Source organism: Oncorhynchus mykiss, chromosome 9, assembly GCF_013265735.2.
Source record: "Oncorhynchus mykiss isolate Arlee chromosome 9, USDA_OmykA_1.1, whole genome shotgun sequence".
NCBI classification, from domain to species: domain Eukaryota; kingdom Metazoa; phylum Chordata; class Actinopteri; order Salmoniformes; family Salmonidae; genus Oncorhynchus; species Oncorhynchus mykiss.
The window spans coordinates 14,050,027-14,070,031 of record NC_048573.1 but is presented as its reverse complement, the minus strand read 5'-3'; the positions used below and the strand labels follow the sequence as shown (position 1 = coordinate 14,070,031).

At 41.9% G+C, this 20,005-nt stretch overlaps 1 protein-coding gene across 1 annotated transcript; it reads right to left on the bottom strand.

Moving 5' to 3' along the window:
- Positions 1 to 3,095: 3,095 nt before the first annotated feature.
- LOC110531541 (putative GPI-anchored protein pfl2) lies at positions 3,096 to 17,789 on the bottom strand. The gene is made up of 10 exons (XM_036989193.1): positions 17,696 to 17,789; positions 15,347 to 15,552; positions 14,677 to 14,810; positions 14,008 to 14,105; positions 12,737 to 13,334; positions 10,563 to 10,745; positions 10,202 to 10,291; positions 9,893 to 10,073; positions 9,360 to 9,443; positions 3,096 to 4,387 (listed from the first exon to the last, which is right to left on the bottom strand). Exons 2-10 carry the CDS (start codon positions 15,546 to 15,548, stop codon positions 4,338 to 4,340), a joined length of 1,620 nt encoding a protein of 539 aa, XP_036845088.1. The 5' UTR covers positions 15,549 to 15,552; positions 17,696 to 17,789; the 3' UTR covers positions 3,096 to 4,337.
- Positions 17,790 to 20,005: the final 2,216 nt, after the last annotated feature.

Genomic DNA, 20,005 nt, shown 5'->3' with positions numbered 1-20,005 from the left:
CCTTACCTTGGTCAGGCTGCGTCCCCAAATGACACCCTCTCCCTACATAGAGGCCTTTTTTCACTGTGTAGGGAATAGGGTGCAATTATGGACTCAATCTGGTAACAGAACAAAGGACCATGTCAGATCTGAAGTTATATGCTTAAATATGCAATCATGTTTTTCCACATACTCAATAAAACACCTAGTTGTGGGTAGTAAGACATTAACCAACAGAATGGACCCAGTGATACAAGGCAAGTACTAACATATTGTGTTGATAGACAATACCATTTAGAGGAAAAATGCAATCAATTCAAATTCGTATACATATTCTCCAGCATCACCCCAATCATATGTGAACATTGTACGTTTCTATGGGGATAGAAGTATATGGAGGATTTTTTTTTTTTACCAGATTCTTATTTCTTAAAGAAACATACTTCCCATTCATCATCTCCAGCAACACTCCAACATCAACACAGACCTTCATCTACGTTGTTGACCACAAAACATAGAAACCAGCCATTTTAATATACAGTGATGTTGGAGTGTTGCTGGATTCCACGTCGGAACAAAGTCATTTAATTGAAATAACATGAAAACGTTGATTCCACCAGAGAACTGCCCAGTGGGCCGTAGATTACGTCTTAAAGGCTGCATTTAGACAGGGAGACAATTTCTGATATTTTGTCAAATAATTGGTCTTTTGAACAATAACATCAGATCTTTTCACATCAGATGTTTTTCATAGCTGATCAAAATACCAATCAGTGTGTCACGATCATTTGAATGAATGGACCAAGGCGCAGCGTACTTAGAGTTCCACATGTTTAATAAATATTAACCTCACCAAAAAACAATACAGAAGAAAATGAAACATGACGGGCTGCTCAAAGGCAGCTACACAATAACAAGATCCCACAAAAAACTGTGGGAAAAGGCTGCCTAAATATGATCCCCAATCAGAGACAACAAAAGACAGCTGACTCTGATTGGGAACCATACCAGGCCAACATAGAAATTAAGAAACTAGACTACCCACCCTAGTCACAGCCTGACCTAACCAAAATAGAGAATAAAAAGGATCTCTAAGGTCTGTGTGTGTGTGTTTGTGTGTGTGTGTGTGTGTGTGTGTGTGTGTGTGTGTGTGTGTGTGTGTGTGTGTGTGTGTGTGTGTGTGTACGCACAATGATGACTCCACTGGATAATCTGTCGATGTGTCCTTAATTAAGCAAGGCACTTAAATCTAGTTGCTCTGAAAAGGTGTGTCTGATAAATGACTATAATTTAATGTAAGCAGTTTTTCAAGCCACATCATGTTTGCTGAAATCCTGCATCTACTAGCACTCACTTCTGTGATCATGAAGTAATTTAAGAGGCTAGTTAAGGATCATATCACTTCAACCTTACCTTGACACACTAGACCCACTTAATTTGCTAACCAACCCAATAGCACTGCAAATGACCCTATCCCATCTGGAAAATAGGAAAACCTGCGTCAGAATGCTGTTCATTGACTATAGCTCAGCAATCAACACCATAGTACCTCCAAGCTCATCATTAAGCTTGCGGCCCTGGGTCTGAACCCTGCCCTTTGCAACTGGGTCCTGGACTTCCTGACAGGCAGCCCCCAGGTGGGGAAGGTAAGAAACCACACCTCCACTTCGCTGATCCACAACACAGGGTCCCCACAAGTGTGTGTGCTCAGCCCCCTCCTGTACTCCCTGTTCACCCTTGGCTGCATGGCCACAAACGCCTCCAACTCAATCATCAAGTTTGCAGACGACACAACAGTAGTAGGCCTAATTACCAACAATGACGAGACAGCCTACAGGGAGGAGGTGAGGGCCCTGGCGGAGTGGTGTCAGGAAAATAACCTTTCAACAATGCGAAGGAGCTGATCGTGGACTTTAGGAAACAGCAGAGGGAGCATACCCCATCCACATCGACGGGACTGCATTGGAGAAGGTGGAAAGCTTCAACTTCCTCAGTGTACACATCACTGACAATCTGAGTGTGTCTACCCACACAGACACTGTGGTGAAGAAGGCGCAACAGCAAAAATTTGACTTGGCCCCTAAGACCCTCTGAAACTTTTACAGATGAACATTTGAGAGTATCCTGTCAGGCTGTATCACCGCTTAGTACGGCAACTGCACTGCCCGCAACTGCAGGGCTATCCAGAGGGTGGCACGGTCTGCTGAGTTCATCACCCTACCTGCCCTCCAGGACACCTACATCACCCGCTGTCACAGGAAGGCCAAAAATATCATCAAGGACATCAAATAACCGAGCCACGGCCTGTTCATCCCACTTCCATCCTGAAGGCGAGGTCAGTACAGGTGCATCAACGCTGGGACCACGAGACTGAAAAACAGATTATATCTCAAGGCCATCAGACCGTTAAATAGCCATCACTAGCCGGCTACCACCCACTTACTCAACCCTGCACCTTAGAGGCTGCTGCCCTATATACATAGACATGGAATCATTGGCCACTTTAGTAATGGAACACTAGTCACTTTAATAATGTTTACATACTGCTTTACTCATCTCAAATGCATACACTGTATTCTATTCTAAAGAATTTAGTCAATGCCACACTGACATTGGTCATTCTAATATTTAATTTGTGTGAATTGTTGTGAATTGTTAGATACTACTGTACTGTTGGAGTTAGGAACACAAGCATTTCGCTACACCCGCCTTAACATCTGCTAAATATGTGTAAGTGACCAATACATTTGATTTGATTTACTCTAAATCAAGTTATATCTGTCTACATCCATGGGTCCTCCTCATTCCCAACCCTGGCTATGCTATTCCACAAAATCATGAAGCATATTTTCAATGTTACTTACAACTCTATTTATAAAAATATGACTAGAAAAGCTCATTTTTACACCTCTTCACTTGGAAAGTGTGATGGGTCCGCATTCAAAAAGCATAAAGCTTAGTTCACTTTTTATATATTGTTATTATTTTAACTACAACATGATAGCATGCAGTTTAGGCTTAACAGCCTTCTAGGTTCACAACTTTTTCAAACAGAAACAGTATATTGGCTCATTCATCCCCTCCTCTCCCCTGTAACTATTCCCCAGGTCGTTGCTGCAAATGAGATTGTGTTCTCAGTCAACTCACCTGGTAAAATAACAGATAAATAAAAAAATTAAATAAATGTATTATAGGGAAGACAGGTGAGTAAGCGGTGAGAAGCAGGTGCTTCTAATCAGCATTTCGATTCATCTGCCAATCAAGGATATGGCTTCTCTGGTCTACCTGTAAATGTGTTACCATCACAATGTCTGCGTTTCCACAGGATGCCCAAATGTGATTATTTTTTTCTCCACTAAATTGTCTTTTGACCAATCACATCAGAGCTATTTTTTCAAAGCTGATCTGATTGGTCAAAATACCAATTAATACAAACATTTCAGAATTGGGCTGCCTGTGTAAACACAGCCAAATAAATACCGAAATACAAGGTAAGGGAGCATACATTCTATTCAAAATATATGTGGACAGTGTTATTGCATAAGAGTACACATTTCTTCACTTCTATGGCTTAAGGTTTTCTAGAGGCATTCAAAACCCAATGCTCAGTTCCATATCAAATTCTTGAAGAACTTAACTTGTACTTTCAGCTCCTAGTGGAGCGAATACCCTTACGGATCAGATACATATATGTGTAAAATATCTTAATAAATCATATTTTCAGGACACAAAAACATTCATTAACGTATGTACATTAGCATTGACAATTAAATACTGGGATTGGAATAGTTTTACACTCTATAATACTCCTATAATTTAGCCCAAACAACTACCTCTTTCCCTACTGTATTTAATTTATTTATTTATTTTGCTCCTTTGCACCACATTATTTTTATTTCTACTTTGCACATTCTCCCATTGCAAATCTACCATTCCAGTGTTTTACTTGCTATATTGTATTTACTTTGCCACCATGGCCTTTTTGCCTTTACCTCCCTTATCTCACCTCATTTGCTCACATCGTATATAGACTTGTTTATACTGTATTATTGACTGTATGTTTGTTTTACTCCATGTGTAACTCTGTGTCGTTGTATGTGTCGAACTGCTTTGCTTTATCTTGGCCAGGTCATAATTGTCAATGAGAACTTGTTCTCAACTGGCCTACCTGGTTAAATAAAGGTGAAATAAATACATAAAAATAAATATTATGTACATTTCAACAAATAATACAAAATAAATGAATAAATATGCACGACTACAGTATATAACAAAATACACTGTTATTGAACAAAAATAGCCAAATCAATAAAATGTTGAACTTGGATGTAAAGTTCTCCTTTGGAAGTTCGGCAGATTTAAGGCAGAAGGTTAAAGAGGTTCCAACAGACCAACGTCATCAACAGGCCTGGAAAAACAAACAAACAAACAAGAAAATTCTGGTTATTTTTCAAAAGGACATTTCAACACTGACACCTACTGGTTGAGTCAAGTGGTCATCAACAGCCTCAAAAGCATTATATCCTACAGACCACAGTGCAATGACCAGACTGCACAATGACCACACAGTACAATGTCCACATTCCACATTGACCACACTGTACAATGATCACACAGCACAATGATCACACTGCACAATGACCACAGTCCACAATGACCACAGCGTACAATGACCACAGTGTACAATGACCACAGTCCACAATGACCACAGTGTAAAATGACCACAAAGGACAATGACCACAGTGTACAATGACCACAGTGTACAATGACCACACTGCACAATGACCACAGTCCACAATGACCACAGTGTAAAATGACCACAAAGGACAATGACCACAGTGTACAATGACCACAGTGTACAATGACCACAGTGTGCGATGACCACACTGCACGATGACCACACTGCACAATGACCACACTGCACAATGACCACAGTGAACAATGACCACACAGCCCAATGCCCACAGTGTACAATGTCCACAGTCCACAATGACCACACAGCACAATGACCACAGTGTACAATGACCACAGTCCACAATGACCACAGTCCACAATGACCACAGTGTACAATGACCACAGTCCACATTGACAACAGTGTACAATGACCACAGTCCACAATGACCACAGTGTTCAATGACCACAGTCCACAATGACCACAGTCCACATTGACAACAGTGTACAATGACCACAGTCCACAATGACCACAGTCCACATTGACAACAGTGTACAATGACCACAGTCCACAATGACAACAGTGTACAATGACCACAGTCCACAAGGACCACAGTGTTCAATGACCACAGTCCACATTGACAACAGTGTACAATGACCACAGCCCACAATGACCACAGTGTTCAATGACCACAGTCCACAATGACCACAGTCCACAACGACCACAGTCCACATTGACCACAGTGTACATTGACCACAGTCCACATTGACAACAGTGTACAATGACCACAGTCCACAATGACCACAGTGTTCAATGAACACAGTCCACAATGACCACAGTCCACAATGACCATAGTGTACAGTGACCACAGTCCACAGTGACCACAGTCCACATTGACCACAGTGCACAATGACCACAGTCCACAATGACCACAGTCCACAATGACCACAGTGTTCAATGACCACAGTCCACATTGACAACAGTGTACAATGACCACAGCCCACAATGACCACAGTGTTCAATGACCACAGTCCACAATGACCACAGTCCACAACGACCACAGTCCACATTGACCACAGTGTACATTGACCACAGTCCACATTGACAACAGTGTACAATGACCACAGTCCACAATGATCACAGTCCACAATGACCACAGTGTTCAATGACCACAGTCCACATTGACAACAGTGTACAATGACCACAGCCCACAATGACCACAGTGTTCAATGACCACAGTCCACAATGACCACAGTCCACAACGACCACAGTCCACATTGACCACAGTGTACATTGACCACAGTCCACATTGACAACAGTGTACAATGACCACAGTCCACAATGACCACAGTCCACAATGACCACAGTGTTCAATGACCACAGTCCACAATGACCACAGTCCACAATGACCATAGTGTACAGTGACCACAGTCCACATTGACAACAGTGTACAATGACCACAGTGTACAATGACCACAGTGTACATTGACCACAGTCCACATTGACAACAGTGTACATTGACCACAGTCCACAATGACCACAGTGTTCAATGACCACAGTCCACAATGACCACAGTCCACAATGACCACAGTCCACAATGACCATAGTGTACAGTGACCACAGTCCACAGTGACCACAGTCCACATTGACCACAGTGCACAATGACCACAGTCCACAATGACCACAGTCCACAATGGCCACAGTCCACAATGACCACAGTGTTCAATGACCACAGTCCACAAATACCACAGTGTTCAATGACCACACTGCACAACGACAACATTGAGCGATAACCACAATGCACAATGACCACACTGCACAGTGACCACACAGCACAATGACAACACAGCACAATGACCACAATGTACAATGACAACACAGCACAATGACCACACAGCACAATGACCAAAGTCTACAAAGACCACACAGTCTACAATGACCACACAGCACAATGACCACACTGCACAATGACCACTGCGTTCAATGACCACACTGCACAATGACCACAGTTCACATTGACCACAGAGTACAATGACCACACAGCATAGTGACCACACTGCTCAATGACCAAAGTGTACAACGACTGAAGTCCACAATACCACACTGTGTACAAGGACCACACTGTGTACAATGACCACAGTGTACAACGACTGATGTCCACAATACCACGCTGTGTACAATGACCACACTGTGTACAATGACAACACTGCACAATGAATGACCACACTGCATAATGACCACACAACACAATGACCAAACAGCACAATGACCACAGTCTACACTGCCATTAACTCAGCATACAAAACCACAGTCTAAAAAGACCACAGTCTACAAAAACCACAGTCTACAATGACAAGTGTACAATGACCACAAAGCGCATTGACGACACAGCACAAGGACCACACAGCACAAGGACCAAACAGCACAATGACCACACAGCACAATGACCACAGTGTAAAATGACCACACAGGACAATGACCACAAAGGACAATGACCACAGTGTAAAATGACCACACTGTACAATGACCACAGTGTAAAATGACCACACTGTACAATGACCACAGTGTAAAATGACCACACTGTACAATGAAAACAGTGTAAAATGACCACACTGTACAATGAAAACAGTGTAAAATGACCACAGTGTAAAATGACCACACAGGACAATGACCACAAAGGACAATGACCAAACTGCACAATAACCACAGTGAACAATGACCACAGTCCACAATGACCACAGTCCACAATGACCACAGTCCAAAATGACCACAGTCCACAATGACCACAGTCCAAAATGACCACAGTCCACAATGACCACAGTCCAAAATGAACACAGTCCACAATGACCACAGTCCACAATGACCACAGTCCACAATGACCACAGTCCAAAATGACCACAGTCCACAATGACCACAGTCCAAAATGACCACAGTCCACAATGACCACAGTCCAAAATGAACACAGTCCACAATGACCACAGTCTACAATGACCAGAGTCCACAATGACCACAGTCCAAAATGACCACAGTCCACAATGACCACAGTCCAAAATGACCACAGTCCACAATGACCACAGTCCAAAATGACCACAGTCCAAAATGACCACAGTCCATAATGACCACAGTGTACAATGACCACAGTCCACAATGACCACAGTGTACATTGACCACACAGCACAATGACCACAGTCCACAATGACCACAGTCCACAGTGACCACAGTCCAAAGTGACCACAGTGGACAATGACCACAGTCCACAATGACCACAGTGTACAATTACCATAGTCCACAATGACGTCACACAGCAAAATGACCACAGTGTAAAATGACCACACAGCACAATGACGTCACACAGCACAATCACGTTACACAGCACAATGACCACAGTCCACAATGACCACACTGAACAATGACCAAACTCCACAATGACCACAGTCCACAATGACCACAGTCCACATTGACCACAGTCCACAATGACCACAGCCCACAATGACCACAGCCTACAATGACCACAGCCAACAAAGTGTACAATGACCACAGTCCACAATGACCACAGTCCACAAAGACCACAGTGTTCAATGACCACAGTCCACAATGACCACAGCACAATGACCACACAGTACAATGACCACAGTGTACAATGACCACAGTCCACAATGACCACAGTGTACAATGACCACAGTTCACAATGACCACAGTGTACAATGACCACAGTCCACAATGACCACAGTCCACAAAGACCACAGTGTTCAATGACCACAGTTGACAAAGACCACAGTCCACAATGACCACAGTGTACAATGACCGCAGTCCACAATGACCACACTGCACAATGACCACAGTCCACAATGTCCACAGTCCACAATGACCACACTGCACAATGACCACAGTCTACAATGACCACACTGCACAATGACCACAGTCCACAATGTCCACAGTCCACAATGACCACACTGCACAATGACCACAGTCTACAATGTCCACACTGCACAATGTCCACAGTCCACAATGTCCACAGTCCACAATGACCACACTGCACAATGACCACAGTTTACAATGTAAACACTGCACAATGACCACAGTCCACAATGACCACAGTCCACAATGATCACACTGGACAATGACCACAGTCCACAATGTCCACAGTCCACAATGACCACACTGCACAATGACCACAGTCTACAATGTCCACACTGCACAATGACCACAGTCCACAATGACCATAGTCTACAATGTCCACACTGCACAATGACCACAGTCCACAATGACCACAGTCTACAATGTCCACACTGCACAAATCCACATTTCACAACGACCACAGTGTGCAATGATCACACTGCACAATGACCACACTGCACAATGACCACACTGCACAATGACCACATTTCACAATGACCACACTGCACAATGACAACACTGCACAATGACCAGACTGCACAACGACCAGACTGCACAACGACCACACTGCACAACGACCACAGTGTACACTGACCACAGTGTACAATGACCACAGTGTACAATGACCACAGTCCACAATGACCACAGTGTACAATGATCACAGTGTACAATGACCACAGTCCACAATGACCACAGTCCACAATGACCACAGTCCACAATGACCACAGTCCACAATGACCACAGTCCACAATGACCACAGTGTACAATGACCACAGTAAGTGATAAATGACCAAAAGTCGACTTCACTCACTGTGAAAAAGGGGTTTCCTACAGCTTGAGGAAACCTGACTGGAGAGGCCTGTCAAAAGTATAATGGAGGGAGAGCCAAGATCACCTGCAGGAGAAGAACAACACATTTTGCAAAGTTACAGAACACTTCCTCTTTCCTAGGTGTGTGTGTGTGTGTGTGTGTGTGTGTGTGTGTGTGTGTGTGTGTGTGTGTGTGTGTGTGTGTGTGTGTGTGTGTGTGTGTGTGTGTGTGTGTACAAGTGCTCTTACAATATGCAAAACAGCTGTGTCAGCATAGTCAACAAATGTACATTTTAAATAGCATTTTATGGTAGACATTAAAGTGTGTGTGTGTGTGTGTGTGTGTGTGTGTGTGTGTGTGTGTGTGTGTGTGTGTGTGTGTGTGTGTGTGTGTGCGTGCGTGTGTGCACGCTTGTGTACGAGCACTCTTGCATTAACAGTTGTGTTATCATAGTCAGCAAATGTACATTTTAAATAGAATTTTATGGTAGACATAAAAGCATTTATTTTAGAAGACGCACTCTTGAATCTTACCATTATCCTCAACAGATCCTTGGACAAACAACACTTTTTGAAGACCAGTATCTATTACACATCTGGGTGTTAGGGTCAAGGTTTGGAGCAAAAATGGAGTCAAATTATCAGGGATGATGAAGTTCAATTGAAGTATTTTTATATAAGGATCATAAGCAAGTTCTTTGTCTGTCACCTCCACCTGAAAGAAAAGTATGAAATAATCAAACTATTAAATAATGGAAGTTCAAACAGGACTGTCTTGTGCTCCCGAGTAGAAGTAATCCTCTGTATATGTAATTTGTAATATCACTAGAGGCTTAAACTTACTAGTGTGTTGTTGATAAATGTGGCTCCATTGTAAAAGGCGTTTTGAACAGTAAATGTTCCACTTTCGTACACCACAATCACTGATTCAAACTGAAAAAAATATCAACAATATTCATCATTAATGAAGTATGTTTTGGTGATGAATTGAGAGGTTCCTGTATTGTCTAAGTATCTGATTTATAAAAGGTTGATATGGGTTGCCATACACAAGGTCACTGGTTTGAATCCCATCCTAACATTAACAAATTAGATTTACTTGCCTTTATTTAACCAATCCCTAAACATACTTGCTTAAACTTAACCACTTCATTGCTGTCCTTCGAATACAATGATATAAGGAAATCTGGATGTGTCGTGGTACCTTGATTTGATTAGTTAGCATTTCAGTGATGATTCCCAGGTATCCCTTAGGTGTCTCTGCAGGTGCACTAATCTCCACTATGAAAGGAGGGTAGGTTGTGACAGAGATGTAGGTGCATTTCCTGGGGTCATCTCTAACATCGCAGCCCATTGGTCTAGAGTAGCGCTTTCTTTCTCTCAAACTCTGCGTAAAACAAATTTAAAAAATTATTATATATACTGTATATACATATATATACAGTGCATTGGAAAAATAGTCAAACCCCTTCCCTTTTTCCAAATTTGGCTACGTTACAGCCTTGTTCTAAAATGTACTCAAAAATGTTTTCCCCTCATCAATCTACCACATAATGGCAAAGCGAAAACAGTGTTGTTGTTGTTTTGTAAATTTATTACAAATTAGAAACAGAAATACCTTGCAAAAAAAAGTTTTCAAACCCTTTGCTATGAGACTCGAGATTGAGCTTGGGGGCATCCTGCTTCCCTTGATCATCCTTGAGATGTTTCTACAACTTGATTGGAGTCCACCTGTGGTAAATTCAATTGATCTACATAAGGTCCAACTGTTGACAGCGCATGTCAGAGCAAAAACCAAGCCATGAGTTCGAAGAGCTCCGAGACAGGATTGTGTCGAGGCACAGATCTAGGGAAGGGTACCACAACATTTCTCCAGCATTGTAGGTCCCTAGAGCACAGTGGCCTCCATCATTCTTAAATGGAAGAAGTTTAGAACCACCAAAACTCTTCCTAGAGCTGGCGGTATGGCCAAACTGAGCAACAGGGGTAGAAAGTCCTTGGTCAGGGAGATGACCAAGATCCCGATGGTCATTCTGACAGATCTCTGGAGTTCCTCTGTGGACATGGGAGAACCTTCCAGAAGAACAACCATCTTTGCAGCACTCCACCAATCAGGCCTTTATTGTAGAGTGGCTAGACGGTAGCCAATCCTCAGTAAAATACACAATACATCCCACTTGGAGTTTACCAAAAGGCACCTAATGACTCTCAGGCCATGAGAAACAAGATTCTCTGGTCTGATGAAACGAAAATGTAACACTTTGGCCTGAATTCCAAGCGTCACGTCTGGAGGAAACCTGGCACCATCCCTACGGTGAAGCATGGTGGTGGCAGCATCATGCTGGGGGGATGTTTTTCAGCAGCAGGGACTGGGAGACTAATCATGATCGAGGCAAAGAGGAACGGAGCAAAGTACAGAGAGATCCTTGAAGAAATCCTGCTCCAAAGAGCTCAGGACCTCAGACTGTGGTGAAGGATCACCTTCCAAAAGGACAGTGACCCTAAGCACACAGCCAAGACAACGCAGGAGTGGCTCTGAATGTCCTTGTGTGGCCCAGACAGAGAGACCTGTGCAGTAACAATCCACATCCAACTGTGTAGTAACACTCCACATCCAACCTGACAGAGCTTGAGAGGATCTGCAGAGAAGAATGGGAGAAACTCCCCAAATACAGGTGTGCTAAGCTTGTAGCGTCATACCCAAGAAGACTTGAGGCTGTAATCGCTGCCAAAGGTGCTTCAACAAAATACTGTGTAAAGGGTCTGCATACTTATGTAAATGTGATATTTCAAAAAAAATTTAACCGATATAAATTAGCGAACATTTCTAAAAACCTGTTTTTGCTTTGTCATTACGGGGTATTGTGTGTAGATTGATGAGGGAAAAAAAGATTTAATACATTTTAGAATAAGGCTGTAATGTAACAAAATGTTTTTAAAAATCAAGGGGTCCAAATACTTTCCGAAGGAACTGTATACAGATTTTTGGGGGTTTTGACATATATACACTTTGGGCCTTGACTAACCCTGGACATACAGCCTGACCAGGAAAATCTCAGCACTTAGTGACAGTACAAAATTGGCACCACTTCATAATACTGATAACAGAATATTCTGTCCTGCGTCCTCTCACGCGACACAGAGTCACGATTCAAATACATGCCGACTCGTTACAACCTTGGCTTTAAGCACAACATTTTCGTCCCTGTGTGACAAAGAGAAAGTGGTCTTGTTTAATTTCTATGAAATTAAACTTTTTCATGTTGAGAGCTAGCACAACACTAGCGCAACACTTAGCGCAACACTCAACAATGCCTGCTAAATTGAATTAAAATAGTACAAGTACTATGTATCTATACTTGTGTCTAAGGACATTACCGTAAGTCTAAGAGGAGTTGTAGCAGTAGCAGTAGTTGGAGTTGTTGATGTATTAGGAGTCAGAGGAGTAGGACTAGGAGTAGCAGATGTAGCAGTAGGAGGCATAGGAGTAGGACTTGGAGTAGCAGATGTAGCAGTAGGAGTCATAGTTGTGCTGTTCAGAGCTGTTTGGGATAGGTCCAGTAGATGTTGTGTTAGGAGCTGTAGTTGTTGTAGTGAGAGCTGTAGTTGTTGTAGTAGGAGCTGTGGTTGTTGTGGATGGAGATTTAGTTGAGCAATAGTTGTTGTTGTAGTAGGATCAGTAGTTGTTGTAGTAGGATCAGTAGTTGTTGTAGTAGGATCAGTAGTTGTTGTAGTAGGATCAGTAGTTGCTGTAGTAGGATCAGTAGTTGTTGTAGTAGGATCAGTAGTTGTTGTAGTAGGATCAGTAGTTGTTGTAGTAGGATCAGTAGTTGTTGTAGTAGGATCAGTAGTTGTTGTAGGAGGAGCTGTAGTTGTTGTTTGAGCTCTTGTTGTGGGGACAGTTGAGAACAGTCGGTTTACAGTCACGCTAGGCACTGCAATCCAAAATACACTGGAGGTCTGCATAAATGTTGACCTTGAAGAGGAAGACGGATAATAGTACCAATATTAGACTGCACAAAATTCCTGCACTGTTCTCAAATTACCCATTTTTTTCAAAATCCCATGGTTGTAGGATTCCCAGTGCTCATTCCATCCTGATTCTGCAGAACATCAATTTCTGAAAAACCTGGGAGTTTTGGGAAAGTTTCTGGAATTTTGCAACCCACAGCAAACATTTAGAGGCTTATCACTGGGTAAAACTAGTTTAATCAACGTTGTTTCTCGTAATTTCTACCCCAAATATCTATGTGATGACACTGAATCACCAAAGAAAATTGAATGGGTTTGGAGGAAGTCATCAACGTAAGGTCATTTCGACAACACAACCAACGGTAAATGAAATCTAGATGCTGAGCTGTTGTCTGTGCCGTTGGATCATGCACCAAAATGTTTTTATACTACAAATAGATATACAGTACTGTCATTTTTCAATAGATATGGCACCTCTGCAAACATTTTTGACAAAATATATGTGATTTCAGTTATGTCCTACAGAAAAATCATGTAAAAAATAACTGTGTCGTGTTTGTGATGGTTTTAGCAGAGACTTTGGTTGCCAAATTCCAGTAACTTCCAACCAGGATTTCTGGAGAACCTGGGAATTTGGAGAAAGTTACTGTAAATGTTCAACTCTAGTAGAGACTCACTTGACTATGATGTTGCCCAATGAGGATGAGGATGGTGCTGTCCAGGTGACTGTTACTGATGATCTAGGTTGATTGTTGCTTTGACTCACCCCAGAGGCCTAACAATAAAACAACCGGTAAAGTCAATCAATAGAGAACAATGATCTTGGTACATTGATGGCAGGTAAGGCACTCATCATTTCTCATTGGTGTTTCTAGCTATAGTACGTAAAGGTAACAAACTCTTGTTTAAGGTTGGAAAAAAACGGTAACTTGCCCAAAATGCCCAGGTTTTAAGCAGTAAATCTGGAATCCACCAACTAGATTTCTGGAAAACCTTGGAATTTTGGGAAGTTACCGGAATTTTTGCAACCCTACTTTTCAGCACTGTGTAGCCGGACCAGTAAAATCTCTCCTATTATTGGGCTCAAATCAGTTTCATTTGACATATTGATGAGTCAATATAGTCCAATAAAACAGTGGGTAAATTGGTAACAGTGAAGACTATGGCCAGAATGTCCTGTGCTGTATTGCAACTAGGGTTACAAAATTCCAGAAACTCTCCCAAAATGTTCCAGGTTTTCCAGAAATCTCAGTTGGAGGATCTCCAGATTCAGGAGGGTATGAGCAGGGTGGGAATCCTCCAACTGGGATTGTTTCAGGAATTTTACAACCCTAACAGTAACTCACTGCGATCCCATTGCAAGGCACAAGAACGATCCCAGTTCCACTGCCCAGAGAGAACGTTCCCACAGCCTTGTTCTGTCCTTCCTCATGGGCCTCCAGAAGAAACCCTTTATAGGTTAAGTTTCCTGACAGAGTCACTGAGAAAGAGAGGGGGGAGAAAGGGAGAGAGAGAAATTGAAAAAGGGAGAGAGATGGAGAAAGGGAAATTGAGTGCTGAATCTCTGGATGACATGTCCTTGGACTAAGTCATGATTCCCTGCCTCTTAGCAATCTTGTATTGTCATATTAACTGTGCTGGAATATGCTATGTGAAAAGTTTACGTCTGAGCAGGGACAGACTGCCAAAGGTCAATTCTGGTAAATGGTCTATCTCAAATAAAATCACATGCGCCGAATACAACAAGTGTAGACTTTACCGTGACATGCTTACTTACGAGTCCTTAACCAACAATGCAGTTCAAGAAGAACAAACTATTTACCAAGTAGACAAAAAATAAAAGGTAACAATAAAAAGTAACACAATAAGCCCTGTTAAAACGTTGATTTAAATTGACTCACAAAATATTAGAAATGTCCAGACAGATTACTGTTCCCACTCCGTTCCTTCATCTGAGCCAAAACAGTATGGATTGGGTAAGCCCAATAGTGTGTTTCCATCATCTCGGTGACTCACCTTGGATGGTGTTTCCTGGCTGGAAGATGGTCTGGTTGACAGTGACAGTGTATGGTGAGGAAGAGCTCTGCCCTGTGCTGCCATGAAAACTATTACCAGGTAGCATTAAACCACACTGAGAAGCAATGGAAGATCCTCCCCCACTGAAAGCCTCCACTTGTAAAGCAGTCAGAGACAGGAAAAGGCAGAGAAAACCCATCATTTCTCTGTGAGAGAGAGAGAGAGAGAGAGAGAGAGAGAGAGAGAGAGAGAGAGAGAGAGAGAGAGAGAGAGAGAGAGACAGAGAGAGAGAGAGAGAGAGAGACAGAGAGAGAGACAGAGAGAGAGAGACAGAGAGAGAGACAGAGAGAGAGAGACAGAGAGAGAGACAGAGAGAGAGAAAGAGAGAGAGAGAGAGAGAGAGAGAGACAGAGAGAGAGAGAGAGAGAGAGAGAGAGAGAGAGAGACAGAGAGAGAGACAGAGAGAGAGAGAGAGAGAGAGACAGAGAGAGAGAGAGAGAGAGAGAGAGAGAGACAGAGAGAGAGAGACAGAGAGAGAGAGAGAGAGAGAGAGAGAGAGAGAGAGAGAGACAGAGAGAGAGACAGAGAGAGAGAGAGAGAGAGAGAGAGAGAGAGAGAGAGAGAGAGAGAGAGAGAGAGAGAGAGAGAGAGACAGAGAGAGAGAGAGAGAGAGAGAGAGAGAGAGCAAACAAGAGTTTGCATAGGATAAATTAATCAATTTACAAAGACACATCTATAAATGATAATATTTCTAATGAGATTTATAGCCGTTTTGTAACTACAAACATACAGTATATAGGTAATGTTTCCCGGGCAGTACAGACAATGGAACTCAAACACCTGTGGAAATATAAACTCTGACCTTTTGTCATTAAAGCTCTCTTTTTCATACAGAAAGTTTAACACTAGTAACAACTATATAACTAGTCATAATTACACTGTAATAATAATTCAGTTTAAATTACAAATCTATAATTTGAACATATAAAAAGGCAGGGAAAAACCCCTGGAATGATCTTAATATAAGAGCACACATGAGCCTCCATGTTAGAAGATATTGAAAAAAATATCCAGTCTTGTTCAAGAGAACTTCATCCAAAAAAAACAAGTATTCATGTGAATTGTTTGGTGCCAAATTATGTATTAGACTATTTATTATATATCTCTAGCATGACGTCTTAAACACTAATTTCTAATGTTACTGAGGACAATTACTATTATTGCTATTAAAACAACAAAAATACATTACAAAGACAATGTGAATGGGTGCTCGCGTCAGTGGGTGCTCTGGTCAGTGGGAGCACTCGTCCCCACTTGCCTAAGATGCCGGCATGGCGAAGCCCCCTGCCCAAAGGGATTTTCCAGGGCGGGAAGGACCAAGCCCTGCCTGACGCACAGCCTGGTATGGAAGCGAGCGCACCCACATGTCACGCCCTGATCAGTTTCACCATATGTCCACCCCCCTCCAGGTGTTGCTCGTATTCCCCATTATCCCTTGTGTATTTATACCTGTGTTTTCTGTCTGTCTCTGCCAGTTCGTCTTGTTTGTTCAAGCTTACCATCGTTTGTCCTGTCAGCTCCTGTCTTTTCCTAGCCTCTCTTTTTCTCATCCTCCTGGTTTTTGAGCCTTGCCTGTCCTGACCCTGTACCTGCCCGCCTTACCTCTGCCTGTCCCTGACTCTTAGCCTGTCTGCCGTCCTGTACCTTGCTCCTGCCCTGGATTATCGACCCCTGCCTTCCTTTGACCTGTCGTTTGTCTGTCCCATGATTGCAGACACCTGTGTCTTTTGGTTTGTGATTGTACCCTGATGAGGACAGCTTGGCTGTCGAAACGTTGGTAATTAAGTTTTTGCATCTGAGCTCCTAGAGTGTGCGGGTCTCTTTTATTTTCAAGTTTTCTACTCCGCTAGCCAGCACCTCGTCTAAATAGGTGTGTCTTTCTTTTTCTTCTAGATTCCAGAGTTACGATAAACATTGTTACTTCACACCATCTGCACTTGGGTTTTACCTTGATTCCTGATACCATAACCACAACGACCAGCACACACACTTCTCAGACCGTGAAACCAAAACACAAAACATATATAACTAAACACACATTCTCACCCTGATTGGAGGAGCTCAAACATTTATACTGTTCATGTGTCTATGTATTTATTCCAACACTCATTAATTCCAACCTTCAGACAGTCACAGATCAACCCATCTTTCCCAGTAAATCATCATCCTACCATTTTCTCCTGCAACACTTCCCTCCATTCACTAGTGACTGACAATTATTTGTTAGTGTTATTAACATAGGCCTGTTAAATAGTTAGTAGTGAAAGTAGTTCATTCAATATGGCTTACCGGGTTGATTTAACTTCAGCTAGACGAGTGTTGAATTCAACTGTTTCAAGGACGTGATATACAACCGAGTGTGAATCAGAGCTTGGCACACAGAGACCATATATATCAGGTCCCACGTCATGGTAACAAAAATAAATACCTGTCTTCGTCTACTTATCAAGAACTCCACTTCCTTGTGACCTAATAACACACACACAAACACACACACACACGCATTGTTTCCAAATATAGTTTTATTTACTTTTGACATGCCTTACGCAGGAAAAATTCCAGTCTGACTCTGAGTCAAGTCTGGTTGGTTTTACATTTTTATCTAATAGAAGAACCAAGTAAACAACCAAATGAAAGGACACTGACACATAGATTCCCTTTGTCGTCAAGTCTCTGTTGACACGGCAAGGACAAATCATGCAACACATTTGGAAAACCCACAACAATAAAGCTCTAATTAAATGTTTCCTCATTATGATTTATGATCAGAATCCAGAAGCAAAGTAACTCTACTCTTGAATTTTATTGCAACAGAATATAATCTCCTCCCTCCAAGTTGTAACGCTCGTCCTCTTCTTCTGACGAGGAGAGATATGAGATTTCGGACCAATTTTCAGCGTGGTAAGTGTCCATTTTAATATGTACAACTGAACACTACAATATACAAAATAACAAAGTGAAAGACCAAAACAAACGAAACCCGTGTGGCACAAACACGGAAAATAATCACCCACAACTCAACAGTGAAACCAGGCTACCTAAGTATGGTTCTCAATCAGGGACAACGATTGACAGCTGCCTCTGATTGAGAACCATACCAGGCCAAACACAGAAATCCCAAATCATAGAAAAAGGAACATAGACAACCCACCCAACTCACGCCCTGACCATACTAAAACAAAGACATAACAACAGAACTAAGGTCAGAACGTGACACAAGTAAACTTTTTCTTTATATTTTTTATTTCATTCTTTATTTTTTATTTCATTTCCTCCCCTATATGGTTTAGAAACCAAGTTGCCTCTCTCGTCTCTCTCTGCCCTCTCAGGTCCTGAAACAGTGTGGATTTTCTATAGCAGCAGACGGCCATAGAGAGGCGCTGTGTAGCTCCAGAGGCTCACCTTAACACTAGTTAGGGTGTAAAATGCAATATCAATCAACTAACAATTGCAACTCTGTTCATGTGCAGCAACTTGTTAGGGTTAGGGCCAGGTTTGGCGTTTAAGGTTAGGGTTAGAGTTATGGTTGGGGGACAGGGATAGGTTATGGTAAGGTTAGGGCTATGGTTAGTGAATAGTCAGATTAACAATTTCTTAAAGTTTGTTGAGAAACCGTATGTAGGGGGACTTATCTAAAAAAGTGCTAAAAAAAATATATTCAATATATTTACTTAAAGATTAGAATAAGGGTCAAGAGAGTTTTATGGACAACATTGTCTTCTTGTACTTTGAATATTGAAATGCATCTGTTGTGTTCCATGCCTTTACGGAGAGTAATATGTTGACATTGACTAAACGGAGTACAAGAGGAGAAGCCATGATTTACATGTTGCTAAGGCAACATAAATTGACGTGATAGATTATCAGACTTCCTCCATAAAGTATAGTGATGAAGAGACATGCAGGCAGACCTTGGAGAGAGGAGTCACTTCACTGATCAAGACTGACTGAGATATCCTACTATTAAGAGGTGAGTGATTCTTTTTACCAATCTATCTCAAAATAGTTACATTCTTTTCCTGTATGTGTTTCTCTCAATTTCTAATGTTATTGGAAAGTGGTAGCTTTTAGATCAGGGTGTGACAAAAAGTACAAGAAAAGGATACATAATTTCAATTATTATTATTTATATATTTTTTCAGATAGCCAGGGGACACACACCAACACTCAGACATAATTTACAAATGAGGCGTTTGTGTTTAGTTACTCCGCCAGATCAGAGGCATTAGAGATGACCTGGAATGTTCTCTTGATAAGTGCATGATTTGGGCAATTTTCCTGTCCTGCTAAGCTTTCAAAATGTAACAAGTGCTTATGGGTGTCAGGGAAAATGTATGGAGTAAAAAATACATTCATTTCTTTTAGAATGTAGTGGAGTAAAAGTTCTTAAAAAATATAAGTGGTTAAGTAAAGATACACACCTGAGTTCCAAATATCTCTAAAGGTCTCCCCAGCATGAGTTGTTTTATGCACGTAATGTCAGAATGCGCTCACTGTTCCAAAATGTGATTTTACGCAACATGACAGTTAACATGCGCTGCCTGATAAATATCTATTGGCCATCTTTCAACTTGTCAATTTCAAATTATTATCTAACAA